At 56.7% G+C, this 17,004-nt stretch overlaps 1 protein-coding gene across 1 annotated transcript in view; it reads left to right on the forward strand.

Moving 5' to 3' along the window:
* The window catches only part of SDC3 (syndecan 3), a 38,973-nt gene extending 22,551 nt beyond the window's left edge, over positions 1 to 16,422 (forward strand). The window contains exons 2-5 of the mRNA XM_061431244.1: positions 6,066 to 6,183; positions 8,302 to 8,915; positions 11,128 to 11,419; positions 12,366 to 16,422. Of these exons, the coding sequence (XP_061287228.1) occupies positions 6,066 to 6,183; positions 8,302 to 8,915; positions 11,128 to 11,419; positions 12,366 to 12,532 (1,191 nt within the window). The 3' untranslated portion in view covers positions 12,533 to 16,422. The remainder of the gene's footprint in view (positions 1 to 6,065; positions 6,184 to 8,301; positions 8,916 to 11,127; positions 11,420 to 12,365) is intronic.
* The last annotated feature ends 582 nt before the right edge of the window (positions 16,423 to 17,004 follow it).

Consider the following 17,004-nt stretch of genomic DNA (forward strand, 5'->3'; position numbering starts at 1 on the left):
GCTGTGTGCTGAGCAACAGGAGTGCTTTTGGTGTATTATGTTGCTTGATTCTCACAACAGCTCCATGAAAAACATATTATTTAACCAAACAGAGGCTCAGAGAGGTTGAGTAACTTGCCCAGGGTCTCCCAGCAAGTAAGCAGAGCTGGACTTGAACCCAAGTACCCAAGAACCCAAAGCTGGGCCCCCAACCATTGCTCGCATGCCCTCTGGTCACAGGAGAGGGCAGCCCAAGTCTGGCTAATGTGGGGAAGGAAGCGCGCGCAGAATTAATTACACTTGATTTTATTCTTAGTTTTTGCAGCATGATTGGCACTGTGCAGGGTGCTGGGCTCCTGGCCTCCTGCCAGCTGACCTAATTTGTGTGTCTGTTTCTGTAACTCGCCCTTCCTCCCCCCTGCCCCAGCATCTCCTTTTTTCTCTCTCTGTGCACTCCCCTGCTGTGTGCCTTTGGCAAGCCCACTTAGGCTCTCTGGGCAGGAATAGTCGCATCTGCAGCCTGGGTGTAACTGTCTTGATTCTACTCCCCTCAGGAGTTCAGTGAGGCTTACGTGAGACAAAATCTTCAGAATTCATAATGGAAATATTAACATCCACCTAGCAATAATCCCAGCTACATTTCTTTATTCAGCTCCCAGTGTTGGGTCCTGTCCTTAAGCCTATTACATGCATGATCTTCTTTGATCCTCACAGCACCCCTGCAGGTCACATACTGCAATTGTCATCCCCATTTTACAGATGGAAAAACTGAGGTGCCAAGAGATTCAGTGGCTTGCCTGATGTTCGATGGGTAGTGAGGGGAGGAGCTGATTCATTCTGGTTTAACCTCTATGTTATCCTGTTTCTCTGGGCAGGCTTATGATGAGGTGGGGGGAGTAGGTAGAGGGGTGCTGGGCATGAGAGATCCTAGACTTCTGGTCTCCAAGGAAGGCTTGGAAGGAGGCTGGGGACCAGAAGAAGGAGATGCCTTGCCTTTCTGCCTGAACACGTCCCCTCCTCCCAACCCCACTAGAGAGGGACGGTGGTGGAAGTTACCCACCCCAGTGGCTCTAAAACCCTATGGAGAGGATCAGGTAGGGGTGGAGAAGAGCCAGTGGCTGGCAGCTCACATCACTACTGGTCCCATCGGGGCAGGGAGCCTGAGTTACTTCTGTGGGTCAGGCTGTGGGTCAGCATAAAGTGAGATGGTGACGAGGGGCAAGTGAGGAGAAATGGCAGGGGGTGTGCCCATTGGGAAAGGCGCCGCATCTCACCTGGTGTTGTGTGCGTGCTTGTAGGTACCCTGGAGGGAAAGTGTGCGTGGTGTGTGCCTGGTGCGCGTGTTGTGGAGGGGAGTGGAGGCAGGTGTCAGGGGCCTGTAGCTGGTTCTCTGAGTGGGGGGCGTATGTGTGGTGCCGTGGGTGCCTTTTCAGGGACGCATGGGTGGAGCTTATGGGCAGTGGGTATTTGGGAGCATTTGGGGTGTTTGCCATGTGCCAGCATGTGTATGGTGTGGGCGGGTGGTAGTTCTGAGCTGAGGTTGTCCAGGGCTTGTGGGTCACAGGTTTAGGAACTCTAGAAGAGCAGCAGATTGGGGGCGACCTGGAAGGTTTGGAGGAAGGACCCATTGGCTGAGGACCCATGGTCATGTCTCAGTTCTAACCCCCGGGCTCAGTGCCTGCCTCTGCGAAGTGGGTATAATGAAGTTGTGGGAGGTGGTGCTGGTTGAAGCCAGTGGCACAGGTTAGAGTGCTTCCAGCACCTGACCTGGGATGGGGCCTCCACAAGGGTGGGCACTGGTCTCTAGAGCCTCCTGAGGACCCTCAGTAGCTCCCCCAGCTAGCTTGGAGTTTCCCCCGCTGCTGGGGGAGCCCCTGGGTGGGTGTCTTGGCCCAGACAGGTAGTGGCAGGAAGCAGAAGATACAGCCCCACAGTGGGCTCTGTGTGTGGGGGGAGTGTGAAGATGCAAGCGTGAAAAAAAGGTTGTTTACAAGTCGTGAGGTTTGGTCAGAGTCCAAGGGGTCACTGCCATGGGGAATATGAATAGCAGTGCTTGGTCATGGGAAGGGTCTGTGTGCGCCACCTGTGTGGTTGTGGGATCTTGCTGAGGTTGTGTGGGGTGTATTAGGTGAGGAGAGGGGTGCAACTGTGTGTCTGTGTGTGTGCAGCTGGAGGGCAGCAAATGGGTGAGCCCATGGTGGAACGTGCTAGGCTGTTGTCTGTGAGTTGTGGGTACACAGGTTGGGGTCGGTAAATGTGGATCACGACTGTGTGTGTGTGTGTGTGTGTGTGTGTGCATGCATGCATGCATACAGGCACTCTTGTTTGGGATATGTTTATCAGGCATGGGAGGGTGTGTGGTTTACCTGGAAGGGACACAGAAGGTTGGGGGAGGCTGGCATTTGACTTGGGTGCTCTTTTAAGGGAATTGGTACAGATTATTATGCTAATTATGCATGGAATTATGCAAATAGAGAGGTTGTTTGGGGGTCAAAGGCTGTTTGTCATCACCCCCTCTGGTACTTGTGACTTCAGGCTTTCCCTGCTGTCTCCCGGGTTCTCTTCCCCAACCCCCCTCCTCTCTGCAGCCCTGGAAGCTTCAGCTGCTGCCAGCACCCCTATAGCATTCCTTGGAGGGCCCTGTGAGCGCTGGCCCCCCAGGGAGGGGTACAGCTGGCACTTAGGCATGGGGGGTGTGCGGGCACGATGGAATCCTGCACCCCACCCCCACCGCACAGGTCTCAGGTGTCCCAGGGTTAAGTTTCCTGGGGTGAACTCAGGGGTGCCTGGTTGTTGGCCGGCACCCCCTCTACCTGATCCGGGGGCTGCTCATTATTTGGAAAGAATGTTCTCTTGGATGCAGATTTGGAAAATCACTGAGGTGGCCCCTTCCCCAGCTTTGTGTCTGATGAGCGTGAGGCTAAATTAAGATGTGAGAGAATTCTCTCCCTCCACCTCCCACTGTTGCCTTCTCTCTCTTTCTCTTGCACACCCAGCCCTCCCTCCACTCCCTCCTCCCTGTCACCCCTGCCCCTCTGACCCCCGGCTTCCCTCTGTCCTTGCATCTCTGTCCCCATCCGGTCCCTCGCCCTCCCCCTCCCTGTCATTCTCTCTGTTCTTCCAGGATCTCTCCCTCTCCTGCTGCCCCCGCCCTCCTCCCCGCCCCACCCCCCCGCATCTCTGTGGGGAGCTGGAGCTCCTGGTCCTTAGCGTGGAGGAGATGGTTGTCATGGTAACGGTTGTCATGTCGATGGCTACTGAGCTAGGGATGAATAGTATCTAGGTGAGAGCTACCTGAGTGGAGGCTGACAGGTTCACAAGAGGTTCCATACTTGTTTCTGAGCCTCAGAGCTGCACCGCGTGTGCCCCTATTTAGTGTCTGCACCCCCCCCATGTATGTGCCCGTTTGCACCCAAAGGCATGCCAACACGCGGTGCCTCGCTCTGGCTGCCTCCCTCTGGCCGCCTCTCTCCGGCTGCCTCCCTCTGGCCGCCTCTCTCTGGCCGCCTCTCTCTGGCTGCCTTTAGGTGAGTGTGTCAGGGTGTCTCTGGGTATGTCATTTCAAGGCTCATGTGACTTTGCAAGGGTGGGGGGTTTGAATTTGTGCAAGCCTTTCTGGGAGCAGGTTGTTAGGGGCTGCTGTGTGGTGCTGGTCACTGTGGAATCATGAGGACTCCCTATTTTGGCCCCCAACCTTTACCCCAGTTTGGGGGTCCCCTGAGACTGCAGACTTCTTAGGTCCCTTCCTCCTAGCTAAAGGGCTTTCAACTTCCCTGAGTTGCTTGGAAGGATGTAGAGACAGTGAAGATGCTCTGCATGGGAGAAACAGTCTGGGCCCCACCCCTGCTCAGGCCCCATCATGCTGCACGTCTCTGGCTTTAGGCTGCTGGCCTAAGAATGGAGCAGAAAATCTCCAAGGGACCTCAGCTAAGCTGGGGTCATAGAGGCTGGTGGTGGGGGACCACCTAGCCCCTTCCCTTTGGGTCCTGGGGATTTATTCCTCTGGTAAGTCGGAGCAGAGATGGCAACTCGGGAAGGTTGGATGGTAGCTGCTCTGAGCTCCTGAAATGTCTAAAACGGAGGAAGACCCGGCAATTAGTCACGGAGCAATTACTCTAATTGTTCCACTCCATGACTCACTGGTAGCAAGTAAATACTGATTAATTCATTACTTTGAGACTGTGTGTGTATATGTGTGTTGGGGGGAGGGTGACGCGTATGCTGGGGGGAATCTCCTGGCTCCCCGCCCTGGCCTCCTGCCCTGCCTGGCCTGGGTAGGGCTTTAGAGCAGGTGGTCGAGGCTTGGGCCTGGAAGCCAGGATCAGGATCCTTTCTCTAGCTCCACAGGAACTCCAGGAGGGGGCTGTCAGGGACAGGGTTGTGAGAGGCTGAGCACAGGTCGTGATGCTGAGCTAGCCCGTCTCCTGCTAACATACCTTCCGTGGCTCCCCATGTCAGTCAAACAGTAGGGGTATTCAGACTCCACGTCAGACCTTCTAAACTGCTGAGTACTGTTTTTACAACATTCTGACATGCAGTCAGAATAAAACCTGACCAGTTTCCAAGAGAAAAGTTGCCAGCCGAACCCTGAGAGCCTGTGATGGGGCTTCCCCAAACTCAACTCTGGCCTGTCCTGCACCCACCGCCACCCCCACCACCCAGGAATTGCATCCTCCAACACCAAGCCCATTCCTTCCCAGATACTTGCTGATACCCACGGTGTGTCTGACAGGGTCCTGCTCCATCAAGGTATAGTTTACTGGGAGTGGGCACAGTCACAGAAGAAGTATATACCCATGCCTGCCCAGCTCACAAGTGGTGAGAGATGTGAATTCAGAAGCACTGGATGGATGCTCTGAAGGCTCAAAGTAGGAGGGCTTCTCGGAAGAACGGATGGGGAGTGAAAGGTAGCTGGTGGGAAGTTGGAGGATGAGAGGATGGGAGGGAAGAGTGTTCCAGGTGGAGGGAACAGCATGAGTTAAGGAGGCAGGAGACACCAGGCAGGCATGTTCCAGGAGCAGACGGGGACCGGGTGACTGGACTGCAGTGACTGCAGGGGTTCTGAGGGACCCTGGATGAGGCCCCCAGACCCAGCTCTGAGGGCACAGGCTCTGCTTCCTCACCTTGGAGCCTTTGCTTATTCGGGTCCCCCTGCTTGAGATGCCTTGCTCTATTTCTTTTTTTTCTCTCTAGTTCAATTGTTTAAGACCCAGGTGCTAATAACCCTCTAGAGCTGAGCACCAGCTCATCTTCTCTGAAAGCTCTCTGGACGCAGGGACTGTGGCGGGGCTCAGTCTGGATCCAGGTTTGCGCTCCTGTCTTGGATGTCCTTAGTGCTGGCTCTCAGGCCGGGGTTGCAGTGGGGCGGGAGGGATGGTCTGGGCCCAGGAGCCACAGCACCCCACCTTCCCAGGTTCTGATTCTGGGAAGAGTCTTGGACCTGGAGGGCTGGACCCCTCACCCCGGCAGACGCCCAGGAGACCCTTGTTGGCAGACGTAGAAGTGGCATCCACGCCCTGAGCTGACTCTGGGCAATGAAATACTTTGGAGGGAGGTTTAGACGGAGGGAGCTGACTTTGTTTTGGGGAAGGCCAGAGCCAGGAACTCCACTCTCTTCTCTCCCTCCCCCATTACCCAAGTTTCTTCCCTCCTAGAGCCCCAGGCTTCCCCAACACCTCTGTCTGCCTGATGGGACGAATGGTCCTGCCTTTGGGATTTTGAGGTGCGAGGCACTGCATCCCTAGCAGAGTCTGGGTCTCAGCACATCACGTGCTGTCTGGTGACCTGGGGCAGTGGGGCCTCAGTCTTCTCAGCTGTGGAAGGGGGCAGATGGGGCTGCCCTGTGCTGAGCACCTGCTGCTTTGAGGTGCGCTCAGCACATATTGGCCCACTGCGTGCTCACAGCACCCTGACGAGGCAGGAAGTGGTGATCCGGCCTACCGCAGCTCCCTGTTTGCTTCTGGAGGCCACATCTGATGCTGTCCCTCCACTGTCACTGGGCCTTGGAGAGTGCCGGTGCTCCTCTGGGTGTTTCCAGGCCGCTGGCCTCAGGTGCTGAGCCCTGTGCGCAACTCTGCCCTCTGCAGGCCCAGCGCTGGCGCAGTGAGAACTTCGAGAGGCCCGTGGACCTCGAGGGCTCTGGGGATGACGACTCCTTCCCCGATGACGAGCTGGACGACCTCTACTCTGGGTCGGGCTCCGGCTGTAAGTACGCCCTTCCCTTTTCCTACATGTCAGCGGTACCAGTCTCTCTCCAGTGCCCCATCCGAGGTTTTGATGGCAAGGAAGAGGAGCCTTCGTAGGGTAGGCTCGCTTAAACCTGGGGTGGGGGAGGGAGAGGTCATTCAGAAGCAGCTCCTGGACCTTAAGCACGTAAAGGGCAGGCTGTCCTCCCCCGGGGTGGAACCGGGGCCTTAAGGAGCCCAGCACTCCCAGTTTCTCTGTCTTTGCCTCTCTCTGTGCACTGTTTGGGTCTCCCTGCAGACCTCCAGCCTCTGTCAAGGAACACAGATGCTTCTCAGTAACCCGGGTTTCATACTGTTGTGGCCACTTGGAGGAACTTGCTGCTAAGTCTGCTGCTAAGTCGCTTCAGTCGTGTCCGACTCTGTGCGACCCCATAGACGGCAGCCTACCAGGCTCCCCGTCCCTGGGATTCTCCAGGCAAGAACACTGGAGTGGGTTGCCATTTCCTTCTCCATTGCATGAAAGTGAAAAGTGAAAAGTGAAAGTGAAGTCGCTCAGTCGTGTCCGACTCTTCGCGACCCCATGGACTGCAGCCTACCAGGCTCCTCTGCCCATGGGATTTTCCAGGCGAGAGTACTGGATTGGGGCGCCATTGCCTTCTCCGTGGAGGAACTTAGTGGTCAACTTTTCAGGTGCAGTGAGCAGAGACCATTTGATTGGCTCAACTTGGGTCAGGTGGCCCCCTTCTGTCCAATCAGCGGTGGCCAGGGGCGGGGTTAGGACAGTGACGGAAAAACAGTAGGGGCCTCCAGTGGTGCCTGGGACAAACCAGTTCCATTGCCCCGCCCAGAAAGGCCCCAGAGTAGCCTGAGATAAGCGAGGCACGCTAAGTTGAATCCCAGTTTCTCTACCTAATGGCTGTTCTGTCTTTAGCCGTTTTTCCTCCCTGAGTCTGTATTCTTATCTGTAAATGGTGATAAATTTGCCTTCTTCTCGGAGCCTCTGGGGGCTCTTCCCGGGTGGCAAGTGGTTAAGAACCTACCTACAAATGCAGGAGACATTAAGAAAGGCTGGTTTGACCCCTGGATGGGGAAGGTTCCCCGGAGGAGGGCACGGCAACCCACTTCAGTATTCTTGCCTGGAGAATCCCCTGGACAGAGGAGCCTGGCAGGCTTACAGTCCACGGGGTCGCAAAGAGTCAGATAGGACTGAAGCGACTTGGCACCCGCTTACACTCGCCGAGCCTCTGGAAGGCTTCAGTTTAAGACGTCAGGGCCTGGCACAGAGATGAAGCTCTGCAACTGGTAGTAAAAAGGGGTGTGTGTTGAGACTGGGGCCCTGGAGGGGGCAGGTGGAGTCTAATGAAATGCTGGGAGTCTGTGTGCTTTGGAGCTGGCCACCTACAGCCCCTCGCCTCTAGTCTCCTCACTTTAGCCCATTCCTTTAAGCATCTTGTGAGAATCTTCATAAAAATCCATCCTGATGGTTGGTAACATCTCTACTTCCACACCTCTCAGGCTCCTCCCTAGCCCTCCTCTGCCTGGTTCAGTCCTCCCTGGGAGCTGGTATGGCTTATCTTTCTCTCTCCTTATTTTCTCCCAAGGCCCTCCCTTCACCTGTTTGGGTTTGGAGTCCAGATTGCTCTAGCAGCTTCTGTGGGAGGGGCTTGTTCTCCTTCTTGCTGTGTGCTTGTGCCCCTGGGGGTACTCATGTAGCTTGTACGCATGTCTGACTCTTCCCAGAATGCCACAGCCATCCTCCTGTCCCCTGCCTGCAACCTCCAGCAAGATCTGAAGCTAGTAGGGCCTGAGTTGCCACTGCCTAGATTCAGTCTGCTAGAAAAGCTCCAGACTGGGTGGGCTGGAATAGTCAGGGAAGACTTCCTGGAAGAGGTGGTCCCTTAGAATTTTTGGCTAGGCAGAGAGGAGTTGGCAAGCATCACTAGCCCCATCAGTCAGCTGGTAAGCTTTGACCAGACTGTGCCTTCCTCTTTTCCCTCCTCTTGTCTTGGGAAAATTATGCAAAGGGTGAGGGTTGGGAGCCTCCCATCTTGATGGCTGTTGCTTATCTGGGATCCTCATGCCCTCAAATCACCCAGCTTCCTAGCTCTCTCCTTCTCCCCCTCCCCCACCCCCTCAGACTTTGAGCAGGAATCGGGCATTGAGACAGCCATGCGGTTCAGCCCAGATGTCGCCCTGGCAATGTCCACCACCCCCGCAGTGCTGCCCACCATGGACATCCAGCCTGTGGGCACCCCGTTTGAAGAGCTCCCCTCTGAGCGCCCCACCCCGGAGCCAGCCACCAGCCCCCCACTGGTGACAGAGGTGCCAGAAGAGCCCAGCCAGAGAGCCACCACCGTCTCCACCCCTACGGCTACCACCACTGCCACCACCACAGGGCCCCCGACGGTGGCCACAGTGCCCGCCACAGTGGCCACCGCCGTGCCCAGCATCCCTGCGGCGCCCCCGTCTGCGGCCACCACCTCTGTTGTAAGGACCACCGGCGTACGGAGGCTTCTGCCTCTGCCACTGACCACAGCGGCCACAGCCCGGGCCACCACCCCAGCGGTGCCCTCACCTCCCACCACGGTGGCTGTCTTGGACACAGAGGCCCCAACGCCCAGGCTGGTCAGCACAGCTACCTCCAGGCCAAGGGCCCTTCCCAGGCCAGCTACCACCCAGAAGCCTGATATCCCTGAGAAGAGCACCGTGCCCCTGGGGACCACTGCCCCTGGACCCACGGAGGTGGCTCAGGTGAGCCAGTGTGGAGAGCACAGGGAGTCACAGAGCAGAGGAGGGTGGGTCGGGGCTGGGGGGTGGGCGGTGGGAGGGTGGGGGGCAGGTAGGGTCGGGGGAGGAGGATGGAGCTGGACAGGGGTGAGATCTAGGAGGTTCTGGAGGTGAGCCAGACAGGGAGCGGGAGGCTGAGAGAGGTGTGAGGCCAGGGCTGGGGGTGAGTCACAGGATGAGGACAGAGGTCGAGATGGATGGGGATGGAAGAGGGACTGGGCTTGGGTCTTTAGATGTTAGATGAAGACATTAATGGGGAAGGAACTAGGAGGATGGGAGTGTTAAAAGGGGCAGGGACCAGGGGCCAGGGGCCTGTGTGTTCTGTTTAAAAGCACAGACTCAGGAGCCCTGCAGCCAGGATTGGAATGCTTCTACCACCATTTGACTTCAGGAAGTCACTGATCCTTTTTATACCTTTGTTTCCTTATCTGTGAAAAGGAGAAAAGAATAGAATGCAAATCGCAGGGTTGTGAGAATTAACTTTCCCAACAGAGCCAAGGTTCTTAGAGCAGTGGCTGGCAATACTAAACAAGCAAAAAGTTTCACTTTTGTTATCACCACCACCACCATCATCATCATCATTGTTGTTATTATCCAGCTGAAGGGGATTAAGAGCTGGGCGGTGGGAGAGGAATACTGCAGGTCACGTTCATGGAGTACTGCCTGGGTGGAGGCGCAGTGCTAGACACTTACCTGTGCCACCATCTCTTCTCCCTCTCATGCCTACCCCACAGGAGCAGGGTGGGGGGCATTGCCACCATCCTCCCTTAAGGTGGGGCCACTTTCCAAGCCTTCACAGGCAGCAGTGGCAGAGTCAGGATTTGAACCTGGCAGTCAGCTCTAGGGTGTGTATATGTGTGTGTGTTTGGGGTGTTATGGATGAGGGTGGTGTTTCAGGGAAGAGGATGAGGATACCAGGAATGCCAGGATGGGGAGGGGATCAAGGAAGTGGGAGAAGTAGCCTGATCCTTGCTGGCGCTGCTGGGCAAGGAGGGGATGTAGTCACATTGACTAGGATACCAAAGCCCTTTGCCTCTGCTTCATGGAGGAGGACCCCTCAGGCTGTGGAGCTGCCTTTGGGTCAGCATAGCCCGTCTGACTCCCCAGCCAGCCCCTGCGGAACACAGGCCCTGCTCCAGGCTGCTCTGAGCAGCTAGGGGAACCTGGTGTTTCACGGATGCTTGGCCAGGCAGGCTGGGGACGCAGTGCTGGGGCACGGAGAGCAGGTCGTGGGTGCAGCCTCTGGGCATGTGCATGGCCTTTCCTGGGCCTGGACACCGGACCCACTCTCTCCATGCACACCTGTGAAGCAGCTCCATCCTTGCTGTGATCCCAACTCTAGTTGGGATCCTGCCTCCAGATGCTGGGAGCCATTGAGATTTGTGGTGCTCTTGGATTGACCTTGGGGTTTCCCTTGTAGCTCAGTTGGTAAAGAATCTGCCTGCAGTGCAGGAGACCCGGGTTCAATCCCTAGGTCGGGAAGATCCCCTGGAGAAGGAAATGGCAACCCACTCCAGTATCCTTGCCTATAAAATCTCATGGACAGAGGAGCCTGGTGGGCTGCAGTCTATGGGGTCGCAAAGAGTTGGGCATGACTGAGCAATTTACACTTACTTACTGGACTGACCTTCGGGCTAAGGGACTCACCCTTGCCCCAGGCACATGGATTGAGGATCAGGCCCAAGTATTTAAAGTCTGCACCTAGCTGTCCCCAGACAACAGTCCCTGACAGTAATCTGCTAAGGATTATTACAAAGGCAGCTGGAGAAGGAAGGGATGGAGATGGGATGGGGACCAGGATGTGGCCAGGATGAGAACAGAGGTAGTGTAGTGTAGTGTATTGGTTAGGGACACATATTCTGGAGTTGGACAGATCTGGATTTTAGTTCTGCTTCTACCACTTAACTAGCTGTGTGTCCTTGGGCAAGTCATTTAACCTCTCTGAGCCTATTTCCTACTCTGTAATGTAGGGGCACTAATACCTTCTTAATGGGAATATTGTGAGGGAAAAGGCCCATGATGTGCTTAGCACAGTGCCTGGCCCCTGGTGAGTGCCTAGTGTGCGCCCTCCCAGGGAAGTGGAGTGGTGGCAGAGGGCTAGTGTGCATGTGTGTATGGCTGCCCTGTGGCAGGGGTGCTGGGCCTGGCTCCTGGGCTCATGCTACCCTCCCTACAGACCCCAACTCCAGAGTCCTTCCTGACCACCATCCGGGACGAGCCAGAGATGCCAGTGAGCGGGGGACCCAGTGGGGACTTTGAGCTGTCAGAGGAAGAGACCACACAGCCAGACACAGCCAATGAGGTGGTGGCTGTGGGTGGGGCCGAGGCCAAGCCATCACCTCCGCCAGGGACGCTGCCCAAGGGTGCCCACCCAGGCCCTGGCCTCCTGGACAATGCCATCGACTCAGGCAGCTCGGCGGCTCAGCTGCCCCAGAAGAGCATCCTGGAGCGGAAGGAGGTGCTCGTAGGTGAGACTTGGGGCCTGGGAGGAGCCCAGAGGGGGTCGCTGGTGGGGCCTCAGTTTTCCCCCTAGGAACCCAGGAGGGAGGGTAGGGTGTGGGTTTTCTAGGAGCCTAGTTTTCTAGGAGGTGAAAGCTGGGGATCTGGGGACCCCAGGACCCACCCTCTAGTTCCTCTTCTGACCCTTCTGATCCCAGAGTCTGGCCCTCACTTTGTCCTACTTCTCGCACTTTCCTCAGCACCCTCTGGCCTCTTCTCAGACCCTGCCCTTGACCTCCCTGGGCCATGCTGGTTTACCCCTCCTGGGCCTTATCCCCTGGATCCTAATCTAGGGCCCTATCCTTGGCTTGATGTGCTCCCACCCTTGATACCAGCCCCGAGGACCTGCCCTTGGCTTTCTCTCCTGAAGAGTCTCTGGATTTGTGGTCCAAACCCTGTTCCCCACTTATGAGCAGCGTGGCCTTGGGCAGGTCCTTCACCTTTCCAGGCACGCTTTTTCCTCGTCTACAAAACGGGTGTTATCATTTTGCTCTTAACCAGTCTCAGCACACGTGTGTTCATGTTAACTGCTGTGCAGTTGGGATGTGTCCTAGTTTAGATGGCAGAGTTTTTTCTTTCCTAAGGGGATATACAATCCTGGAGCATCTTCTCACTGATGGCATCTTTCATTTGATGAGGACCTTAGCATGGCACCTCCCTAGTAGCACTGTATGAAGATTCCATGTGTTCATATGATTAGAACAGTGCCAGGCTGAAGTGAGGAGAATCAGTGGCAGCCAGTGCTGGTGTTTTAGCATTGACTCCAAATTTCACTCCGACTCTGGGCTCAGGTTTGAGATTCCCAGCTCTCTCCCGATTCTTGCTTCTACCTGCAAGGACCCTCTGCCTTTTTCTCAGGCTCTAAGCATGTCTTGCCCTTCCTGTGGCCTTGACCTTTGCCCTCTTTCTCTGCAGCTGTGATCGTGGGCGGGGTTGTAGGCGCCCTCTTTGCTGCCTTCCTGGTCACCCTGCTCATCTACCGCATGAAGAAGAAGGATGAGGGCAGCTACACGCTGGAGGAGCCCAAGCAGGCGAGTGTCACATACCAGAAGCCTGACAAGCAAGAGGAGTTCTACGCCTAGCGGAGCCAGAGTGCCTCCCTGTAGCCTCAGCGCCACCCCTACATCCAGTCCCTGGCCTGGCACCCCCAGCCCCGGCCTGGGACTGGGCCTGGGAGACATCCTGGCCCCACTTCATCTCTGCCACCCTCCCAAGGTCTGCCCAGACTGCCAGCTTCACGCAGCTCTTCCCCAAGGGACAGGGGGCACTGCTGTCTGCTCCAGACTGTGCCCTTATGAGCTCATCACTTGTTCCACATACTCCTCCCCCCACCACCAGCTTGGGGCTTTAGGACCTCACATCAGATGGACAGGAGGAAGGGAACTCCTGATTGGCTGGTGGACGAAGGGGTGGGACTTCAGCCCCAACCTGGCCCCACGGGGCTGGCTGAGGTTTCCTTTTGGAGGCAGAGAGGCACTCCGGCTGGTTTCCAGGACAAGCATTTGGCAAGCCCAGCCCTTGAAATCGTTGGGACACTGCACCCTGTTGCTCCTGTCCCAGGCTCACTCTCTGCCTGGGTGAGACGGTACCCCTCACCCACCAGCCTATTTTGTCCTGGCCTCTCTGGGGTTGTGGGGTCATTTTCCCTCACCTCTGCTCAATGCATATGAACCCATAGGCTTCACTTCCTTCCTGGTCTGCCCCAGCTTCCTGAGAGTGTTCTGGCAGCCACTGGTGAGGAGGGGTTTGCACCTCCTTCTTCCTAGTGGACTCTGCACAGACACTGTCTCTCACATGGTTACATGTATTGTCACACACACAGAGAAAAGCACGCAATGACAAAATCACATGCGATCTTGACCACCTGGCTAATCCAGATATGTCACAGACACACACATTCTTCCAAAGATGTTTATTCTCATGTGTTTCTTATGTGCCCTCCCCCCACCCCAAATGCTTATGACAATGCAAGTCACTGATCATCATAACCTAATGGTAACGGTGTGGCCTGCCTCTCTCTCTGCCATCCCACCACCCCTACTCCTGCCCACCCACATACACTCTGACACCACACGTGTTGCCTCCAGCTTTCAGGCTCACTGGGGAGGGTGCAATTAGGCCGAAACAATCAGCCCATATTGGGTCCCCGAGTTGCCCCATCACGCTCAGCCTTCATGACCCCTTACCAACCACACCGCCACTGAACCCCAGCGAATCAGACGCAATCCCATTTGGGTGCACAATCTCACCCACACCCATACAGCCCTGCTGTCACGCTTGGACACTTGCCTTTCCTGGAATTAAGTGTAGTGTGGGGGGCATGGCCACAAGCCCCCTCAGGGCCTTGCACACCTGCTGAACCTGGCTTCACCCTACCTGCTCCCTCCCCTCTGTAGCCTGCAAAGGGCTTGGTTGGGGGCTAAGTTCCCCACTTGCTGAGGAAGGCAGGCTGGTTCCTGGAATTCAGTCTTGGGCTGGAGAGGGGGCTTGGGTCTCCCAGGACCAAAGGCTCCTGGTGGGGAGGGGGCATGTGGTGAGGCTCCTGGTCTCCTTCCATCCTCCTCTTGCTCTGAGCTAGGGGGTCGACTCTGCCTCCCAGGACACAAGTCTCCAAAGTGCCTGTGAGGGTGGGCCTGGCGCCTGGGCCCTCTGCACCCTCTCCCTTTGGCCTCACCAGGTCCACCTCAGCCCCACCCCTGGGCCTTCTTGGGGACCTTCCGGTGGACCTGTGCCCATGCATTTGGCCAGACAACCTGATGTTTCTGCTGGCTGCAGCAGAAGCAGTCCATCCAGACACTGTCCCTGGCTGAGGGCTGAGGACAGGGGGGGTTGGGGGTATCCCAGGCTCCAGCCCGCCTCCCTCTTCTTTGTTACCCTTCAAATGGGGCCACTTCTGTAGATATTTTAAATGTGGGGTCACAAATCTCCCAGGGGGCTGTGCTTTGAGAGGGGTCTTGGAGCCAAGGGATGTGGTCTGAGTCGTGGGTGGCTGGGGCTCACCCCTCCACCCCTTACCCACACCCTGGTGTTAAAGTCAGAAAGCCGGGTTTTATTTCTGTTCCCTTTTGAAGACTTGCTGGCGGGAGACTTCTGCAGGGTGAGGGCTGGGGGTGCCTGAGGCGGTGAGGTTCCAGGGAGCTCCTGCAGCCTGTCTTTTCTACCGTCTTCCCAGGCTGAGGCTCCATCTCTCAGACTATAGGCTACCTTGGCAAGGCCTGGAGGCTTGTGAGGAACCCCCTGGTCCGAGTCTTTGCGGGGCAGGAGCAGGGGGAGGGCATCCTGGGCTCACGATCTGTTGGAGGTGACCTGGCCTCAGTCGTTCCTGGAGCGGAAGGGCTGGGGGACGAGGGAGACCAAAGCCAGCCCCAGCCTCCCCTCCCTCTACCCTGCCCCTTGGCAGGCTGCTGTCAGGGGCAGCAGCTCTGGTGAGAAGGCCTGGGCAGGCCGAGGCTGAGAAGCCAGGGAGCATGGAGGAGAGAGGACCTGGACTATCCAGGGATGCTGGGACCGGGGTTGGAGGCCCAGCAGTGGGCGTGGCCCCTGCACAGCCCCTGGTGGGGGTGGGGTCCAGCACAGGACGGCTGAGCGGGGCCTGGGCTGGCTAGAGTGGGCTCGGAGGGGCTGCATGGGTCCAGCCCGACCCCAGCAGGCCTGACTCCTCACCTTCTGTGGGCCAACCTCTAACCTGGGGCCTGGGGCTTTGCCACCTGACACCCGATGCCTCTTCTCTGCATCTTTCGCGTTGGAGAGAAGAGACTGAGGGCTTCATTCATTGAGCCCTGGCCCCGAGACAAATGTCCAGGCTTTATCTTCATGAAGTTTAAAAACAGTTGAAGTCCAGCACGACGATCCGAGAGCAGGTGGTGAAAAGGATGAGCTGGATGTGAGTGCAGGCGTCACCCTGCCTGGACATAGGGTGTGATGCGTGCAGGGCCTGCCCAAATATGTCCCCAGGCACCCTGGTGCTCCTGGGGAGGTGTCCTGCAGGGGCCTAGTGTTTCCAGGAAACACGGCCGATTCCAAAGGAAGAGGGGCTTGTGTGCTTGACAGCCTCTCTGGGGCCTCAGCTGCCAGAGAGGACAAGGCGGGCCGGGGTCACCCCCCACCCCCAACTGTGACTTCTAGAGCCCAGGCTCTATCTCCCTAGGGGGTGAGAGGGGTACCTCCCCGGAAGGGTTGGTCCCCTTGATACGAAGCAGACGGGTGATCACTGGGGCCCAGGCCAGGCAGGTTGGTGGGCAGTGGCTTGGGGTGCTCAGGCCAGACCCACCTGGGGTTGGCAAAGCCATCTGTCCAGGCCTCCAGACTGGGGCCCTGGGCACAGGGAGCAGATGCACCTCTGCATCACAGGGCAGAAGGGGTCACCACTTCCTTGGCGCTCCTGAATTCCTTCTCCTGCCAGCCACCACCCTGGACTTGCTTCCCCAGGCCTCCTGCCTGTAAATAGAAGCCCACAAACTGTGTACAGATTTACAGAGATGCTGAGGCTGGGCCCCAGAGTCGCCATCAAAGGGCTCGTGGCCCCAGCATCCCCCGGGTGCCCAGCAGGCAGCTCAGTGCGGTGGCCCCAGTGTGGTGAATGCATGTAAATATTTTTCGTAGGCAGTGTGGCTCCAGAGAGCCCCCTGAAAACTGTGTCCCCCTCCCCGCCTCCCACCATGTCCTTTCTCCTGTACAGATCCTCCAAGAACCCAGCCTGGGGCGGGGGGAATTTGTCCTTCCCTCCCCCAGGCCTTCTCTGCCCCTTCTTCCCCCTAACCTGTTTATTAACCATACCTGTCCCGAGTTCATGGCCAAAACTTTCAGTAGGAAAAAGCGGTGGAAAAAGACTGGAAAAAGAAACCAAGGTACCTGCCCCACTGTGGGTGCTCACCTGTCCCAGCCTTGTGAAGGAACTGTTTCTTTTTTCTTTTTTTTAACACTTCCCGTGCTGTGCCCATTTATAAGAGGAAATAAAATTAAGCTGAAATGATGCATTGTGGTCAGAGTGTGAGATAAGCATGGAGGTCATTTGGGGAGGGGCAGTCCGTGGCCCCGCTTGGGTCTCAGCCACATCCCCCTTTAAAGGAAGCTGAGAAGCAGAGAAAATTGACCGACAACCCCTCGTGGGAACCATTATGGTAACAGCTGCTGTTGCTTTAGAGTGTTCAGGAAACCACGGAGCTGACTGCGGCCAGGCTGAATGGGGGCTGCGGTTGGGCAGGGGCCAGGACGTGCTGGCGTTGGGGGCTCTGTGGTCCACCCCCAGGGGAAGAGCTGGTTTCAGGCCGCAAGGAGAGAAACCTGAAACTGCAGGATATTGGAATCAGTTGGCTGAGGTGAGATGTCTTTAGGTTCTGAAGGGCCTGGTTTCAAACCCAGGTGACGTTTCCTAATTCTGACTTAGCCTAAGCCTTAGCTTGGCCTGAGCCTCAGTGTTCTCACCTGAGAAATGGGTTAAGCATTAACGACACCCCCCTAGATGGAAGGTAGTGGGATTATGAGAGGAGGAACATTTAGCAGAGGGCCTGGAACTATCAGCCTCAGCTCACAGGGTCTTGGATAATGGCGTTAG

Source organism: Bos javanicus, chromosome 2 (genome assembly GCF_032452875.1).
Source record: "Bos javanicus breed banteng chromosome 2, ARS-OSU_banteng_1.0, whole genome shotgun sequence".
Classification (NCBI taxonomy): Eukaryota; Metazoa; Chordata; class Mammalia; order Artiodactyla; family Bovidae; genus Bos; species Bos javanicus.